This window comes from Pelecanus crispus, chromosome 3, assembly GCF_030463565.1.
Source record: "Pelecanus crispus isolate bPelCri1 chromosome 3, bPelCri1.pri, whole genome shotgun sequence".
NCBI classification, from domain to species: domain Eukaryota; kingdom Metazoa; phylum Chordata; class Aves; order Pelecaniformes; family Pelecanidae; genus Pelecanus; species Pelecanus crispus.
In genome coordinates, this window is record NC_134645.1 from 131,368,682 (window position 1) to 131,374,970 (window position 6,289).

A 6,289-nucleotide genomic window follows, 5' to 3' on the forward strand; every position below is an offset into this window, starting at 1 on the left:
TCTCCTGCGAGTTCAGGCAGCCCCTTCGCCTCCGGCCGGACACGCTGCTTCTGTCTTCACTGCCCGAAGAGACACGGAAGGGTCTAAAGCCGGAGATGTGGGAGCTGCTGCTGCACATGGCGGAGGGACGGCAGCCGCTCGGCGGTCACATTGGCTCTGCCCGTGCCCCGCTGGGTTGCTTCAGCCACGACCCATTTCTCTGCCACATCCCTGCAGATCTTCAGGCAGTTATTTTAAGCTGTAATTACACATTACCATGCCCCCCCCGCCCCGTTTTGTTGGTTTTTTTTTTTCCTAAGTGGCGGATACAGTTCGCGATTGCCCCGAGGTCACCGCTTGTTTGTGCAGTCGTGCTGTAATCTGGGCTTAGGAAATGATCTAGCTTAAGAGGACAGGAAAAACAAGGGTTTATTTCGGTCCCTGGGCTGGATCACGGCGCTGTCCCGCTCGCTTGCAGCGTGGCTCTGCCTGTGCCAGCCCTACCCGGTGCCCGAGGCTCTCCCCTTGCTGCTGCCTCTCCTCAGGGTCCCCGTGTGTCTCCGTCCCCTGTCCCCAAGCTCTTTTGGCTCCCTGGGTTATGCCCGGTCCTGCTGAAGCCCGAGTTTTGGCTGGGGCAGGTTTTGGGAATGCAAAGCAGGCTACTCGGGGAAGGAGGGTTCGCTCCCGTGGCTGTTCTAATGAAAAGCACTAAAATTTTTAACAAAATGCAATAGGAAAAGCAGTTAACCCCCGAATTGTGTCTCCATGGGAAAACGCATCCAAAACTCTTCAAAACCACACCGAAGGTGGGAAGATGAGCACAAGTTGGCGTGTGCTGAAGGAGGGGAGCCATGGGGACGCCACGGGGCACATCTTGGGGTGCCCATCGTCCCTTTTGGGGCAGAAAATACCCCTGGCCTCTGCTCCCGGGAGCAGCTCCCGGTCCCTCCGGTCCCAATGCTTTTCCCTTGCTCCGCTCCATGGGACCTGGCAGCGGGGCTGGGGCCGTCACCTCCCAGCTGGCTGCATCCCCCAGCATGTCTCACCACGGCCCCTCCGCATTTTGAGACCCAAATTCCACCTGTAAATGTGCCCCCCCCTCCTGGACACACACACGGTGTAAGTGACCTGTTTGTACATCACGTTTAGTTTAGATACTTGTGGACGTATAGATGACAAAGTATATTTCTATAAAGTCGGCGGTTTAGGTGCATGTGTGCGTTTCCATCTCTGTATTTCGGAGCACTGTGGCGTTTGCGTGTGTAGCCGAGGGCGGGGAGGGGGGGAGCGGGTTGTTAAAAAGGGCCAAGAAGCCCTCGATATTTTCAAATGCACCGTCTTAATGCCCTTTTCAAATAAATGTTGATGTTGCCACCTTAGGGGCTCTGCTCTTTCGGCGTGTTCGCGGCAGCTGGGTGCTGTCTCTCTGCCCTGGGGGAGGAAAAGTGGGTGGTTGCTGCTGGGATGGAGAAGGGAAGGCACGGGGTGAGGAGGAGGATGGCCTCGGCTGTGGACAAGCTTCCTTCCCCCAGCTCTGTGCCCAGGATCCAACCCAAACCTGGCTTCATCTTCATCATCCTTTATAATTCAGCATTTGGAACGAGCTGCCCAGAGAGGTGGGGGAGTCCCCAGCCCTGGAGGGGTTCAACAAACAGGCAGAGGTGGTACTTGGGGACATGGTTTAGTGGGCATGGGGGTGTTGGGGTGATGGTTGGGCTGATGATCTTAGAGGGCCTTTCCAACCTTAGTGATTCCTGGTTTTTACTTTCATTATAAATAATCCAGCCACCAAGGCAGGAAACATGAAATTAATTCTTCCTCTGCCCTGAACTGGTTTAGTGGTGGACTTGGCAGTGTTAGGTTAATGGTTGGACTGGATGATCTTCAAGGTCTTTTCCAACCTCAACGATTCGATGATTCTGTGATTCTCTGGGCTGGCTGCAGCGAGCCCAGCCTTGCTGCAGCCCCACAGCCAGCTCTTGTGAAGCTCCTGTGCCAGGGGTGCAAAATTGCCCTGTCTCCCCTCACCCCAAAACATGCTCCCCAGCACTTTCCCAGCCATGTCTCTTTACCCTCCCCAGCTGCAGGATTTTACTTTGCAACTATTTTTTCTGCCCCTTTACAAACACCGGGGCACCCCCAGAGACATTGCCAACACCCGGTTAGCTTGCAAAGAAAAAGTAACTTTTTTCGTGGGTTTTTTTGGTTGGTTTTTTTTAGAATTCTTTTAATCTATCATTTACAGTATTGTACAGCTCAGTGAAAATATGAAAATCATCCAGCGTGCTCCAAACTGGGCATCATCCCTGCTCCCCGTGCGTGTCCGGTGGGAGCGGCGAAGCGGTTGACGTCTTTAACCGGTTGACGTCATTAACCCTAACCTCTTCCCACCCAGTGAAACCCGGGAGTGGACCCCTTTGGAGTACTAATTAAGAATGACATAATGAGCGATCTCTAAGTGAAACACATGCCAGCGGGACACTAAAGCTACGGGGGGGGGGGCAGTGGCCGGGGTGCCCCTCGGGCTCTCCCCCATCACTGCCCCTTCTTGTAGGCGCTTTTGACGATGGCGTTTTTGAAGAGAGTCACTAGAGGGGTCTGGCTATGCTCCGAGGTCATGAAGCCCCCGTAGCGCTTGTCCTTCAAGGGCGCATGCCAGCGGAAATGGCGCATGCGGTAGGAGCTGCCGGCCTTCTTCTCCTCCTCTTGGCCTTCCTCCTCCTCCTCTTCCTCCTCGGGAGGTGCCCCGGTGCCGCTGAGCGCCAGCTCCCGCCTGAACTCCAGTGGGTAGCTCTCGGCTGACTCCTCCTCCACCCCGTTGGGGTAGACCTTGATGGGTCTCCTCTTGCGTCCCACCGGCTTTCCCCAGCGAAAGTGCTCCATGGAGTAGGAGCGTTTGCCTTCCTCCCGCTCCAGCCCGGTTCCCTGCTCTTCCTCGCGGCGGGACGGTGGGACGGCGGGCAGCGATGCCGGCGGCGGGTCGCCCCCCGCCGCCTCCTCCCGTTTGTGTCCCCCACCGCCGCTGCTGCTGTTCCTCCGGCCGAACTTGTTCCAGCGAAAGTGGCTCATGACGTACTTGCGGATGCTCTCGGAGAGGGGCTGGAGGTGCCCGTTCCCCGGGTAGACGGGCGCCTCGGCCGACAAATCGGCTCTGCACGCCGCGGCGCACGCCTGCGCGGGGAGGGCGAGATGTGCAGGAAGGGTGAGCACGTGGCCGGGGTCCCCGGGGAGGGGTTTGCAGGGGGCTGCTTGCGCGGAGTGGGATGTTTCACAAGGTGGTTTCACGCTTGTGCCCCGCCGAGGTCCCCGTGCGGGTGCCACCCCCTTGGCGGGGAGCTTCAAGCACCGTGCCCAGGCACCAAACCAGCCCTGGGTGGCTGGAAACAGTGCTGTTGGGGGGCACAGCCCCTGCCGTGGGGTCCCTGGAGCAAATTCGGCACCCGCACAAGGTGAGCCGCCGTACCGCCTCGTCGCCACCACCCTCTGCAAGCACCCTTGGGCGCGGGGTGAAGCCGATACCCAAATTGCTGGCTGATCCCGTGCGGGAGGGACGCTGCAAGCTCAAAAAGTTGTTTTAGCGTCATCCCCCAGCGTGAAGCCGGGAGGCACGAGCCCACCGAAACCTGCGGGTCACGGGGCCCAAAGCATCACCCCACGTTGATGCGGGTCACCCCACGGAGCTGGCATCCCCATCACCTCCTCCCCCAGCCCACCGCGCCGGTCCCTGGGTGGGGGAGCCAGAAAGCAAAGCAACTGGAGGGCAATCCCCATCGCCAGGCTTACCAAAATCCCGGCCTCGCTGGTGAGGTCCTGGCACTTGCTGCTCTCCCAGCACGGGCCGCTGGCACCAGCGGGGTGCCAGAGCAGCAGCCCCAGCACCACGGGCAGGCTGCTCCACAGCGCGCTCGGCATCCTGGCCGGGGGTACGAGGCCGGGGTCACGGGAGGGATGCGAGGGGCTGCAGGCCCAGAAACCGTGCAGGAACTGTGGGGAAACAAAAATGGGAAAAAAAAATGCCCTTCTGCAGAGCTCTCCTCCTGCTTCAAGCTCGTTGCAAAGGGGTGCTCCTCCCTACACCCCAGGAGCACGGGGGCGGATTTTTGCCGGAGGAGAAACTGAGGCACAGAAAAGGGAAGGCAACACCCGAACCTGCCTCCCTGCCTGCACCCGCATCGCTCTGCTCCTGCTCAGCCGCTCCAAAAAATGGGCAACGTTCCCCCCTGCCTCTGCCTTTTGCCTTCCCACCAGAAAAGTGTCTCTCTGGAGCCCAGGTCTTTTGTCACTGCTACTGTAGGTGACAACCGCTGTCGGCGGGGATTGCTGCCGCCTCCTAAGAACCCCATAAAGATGAGTGATGCTGCAAGGGGAAAGCGTTAGGGAGCCGTCTTCAGGTTTCCTCCCTTGCCAACCGCTCGCGGCTTGCAAGCCGATTCCTCTAAAAAATATATGCTCCTTCCTAACCTGTCCTGCGATGCCCCTCGAGCGGCTGCAAAACTCCTGCGTGGTGGGAGACACAACTGCAAATAATATTCGGTTAGGAGTAGAAGAGTAAGACGCGTATATTTGACATTAAATAATATTGAAGTCGGTTGCTTGGCTTTTGGGAAGGGCTATGGCAAGCGCTGGTGGTGTTTGGGGCGCGGCATGCCCCGGGGGCTGCCAAAATTAAGCCAGGATCTGGCTGAAATCCGGGGGCTGAAGCGGCCATCGCTGCTGTGCCATCAAGGATGAGGTTGGGGTCGGTTCCTGGATGCCCACGGGACCTGGCTCCAGGGTCCCCGGCGATGCCCAGCTTGCTTTTCCTCTGCAAACCCCAACTCTTTCCCAAGCAGCTGTATTTAACTCGGCGTGGACTCACTTGTCTCACCTTAACCCATGCTGCGAGTGCTTTACAGGAGGAAAAGCCCATCCCACATGGAAAGAAAACAGAAGAAAAGAAATAAAAAATCTCATTTTCGCCCAAAATGTGTGGCTGGAGGGGAGAGCTGACCCTCGCCTCAGGTGCAAGGGCTGCCAGGTCGAGCCTGGATGGAGGGAGACTTTCTTGGGCAGAGGGAAAAAAGACAGAAAAAAGATTTATGACAGCAAACAGCAGTTTGGAAAGGGGGGGGGATAAAACAGCGAGATAGACCAAATTTAAACGTAAATGTTGTCTTTCTGTATTCTACCTGAATTTGCGGGTGTCGCTGCCCAGGACCCCCCAGCACAGCAGCACGGAGGGTCCGGGGAGGCGGCGGGCAGCACCTCTGTAACACATTAATACCAATAATGCGAATAAACCTGACAATAAGCGGAGGCGAGAGGGCAATAAGCCGGAGGCGGGGAGGGAAGGGTGTGTTTTATTGCCCGTCCCTCGCTGGGAACCCCCTGCCCGGCAGCCATCCATCGCGGCGTGTCCCCCCTCCGCCGCGACCGCTCCCCACCATCCATCGCGCCCATATTTTTGCGAAGTTTCTCTCCCCCCGTGCACCCCAAAACACATCGAGGAGACCCATAGGGCTGGGTCGTTGGTTTTTGGGGCTTACCTGTGGCCGCCGCGCGCCCTCCGTCCCCCTCTCCCCCGCGCTCCCGGCGAGCGTCTGCCACTTGGCCGCTGGTCCCGGTGGCTTTTTATACCCCCCACGACGATCGCATCCGCCGCCGTCTGCCGGAGGGAAGGGGGGGCAAGAGGGGAGGCGAGAGGGATCGTTCCAGGTACCGAACAAAAGATGAGCAAGCGACGGGCGTTCGCCGGATCCAGCCCCGCGGCGGATGGAGGGATTAGCATCTCTCCACGAACCGCAGCCGGCAAAGTTTACTGCTAATTGCGTTTGCAGCTTTGGAGCTGGGGAGGGAGGAGGGGGTTGGATGGAAAGTGCTTCACCGGGTACCAGCCGGCACCGACGGCGGTGGGTTTGGCACGGGTTGTTTATCACCGGACAGGAGCATCCGTCACTCCTTGGGCTCAGGCGTGGGAGGGCTTCGTGCTCCGACGGGTGCTGAGGATTTGGGATTGTCTTTCCATGGGATAAACGGGGATTTGGTTAAAAGCAAACCTCTCGGGGCGGCAGCGGCGCCTCAGCCCAGGCAGGGTGAGCTCAGGCATCTCTGCCTGATGTGCCAGGGAATCCTGCGGCCGCCGGCTTTGGGTGTAAAAGCAGCAGGAGAGCATTTTCCAGCCTGGGGGTGGCTTTTCCAGAGCACGGACTGGTTTATGTAGCTCGGCCAGGCTCACTGCTCCCTTTCTGCGCCCGTCAAACCCCGGCCTCTCCGCTCCACTCGAGCTGGACCAGCTTTGGGCTGCGGACGCTTTCCCTGTTGCACCGTGGCC

The 6,289-nt window shown here is 58.7% G+C and overlaps 1 protein-coding gene across 2 annotated transcripts; it reads right to left on the reverse strand.

Annotated features, from left to right (window-relative positions):
* Nucleotides 1–2,514: 2,514 nt before the first annotated feature.
* On the reverse strand, nucleotides 2,515–5,532 carry POMC (proopiomelanocortin). 2 transcript variants are annotated; one of them, XM_075707022.1, is made up of 3 exons: nucleotides 5,492–5,532; nucleotides 3,763–3,970; nucleotides 2,515–3,150 (listed from the first exon to the last, which is right to left on the reverse strand). In XM_075707022.1, exons 2-3 carry the CDS (start codon nucleotides 3,889–3,891, stop codon nucleotides 2,515–2,517), a joined length of 765 nt encoding a protein of 254 aa, XP_075563137.1. In that variant the 5' UTR covers nucleotides 3,892–3,970; nucleotides 5,492–5,532. The 2 variants fall into 2 exon arrangements, with proteins under 2 accessions (XP_075563137.1, XP_075563136.1); XM_075707021.1 differs by lacking the exon at nucleotides 5,492–5,532 and having other exon boundaries at nucleotides 3,763–3,891.
* Between the last annotated feature and the right edge of the window lie 757 nt (nucleotides 5,533–6,289).

Coding starts and splice junctions, on each gene's coding strand:
- POMC (XM_075707022.1), bottom strand. CDS start 3,891: ATGCCGAGCGCGCTGTGGAGCAGCCTGCCCGTGGTGCTGGGGCTGCTG. Junction 3,151..3,762: donor CCAGCGAGGCCGGGATTTTG/GTAAGCCTGGCG, acceptor CTCCCCGCGCAG/GCGTGCGCCGCGGCGTGCAG.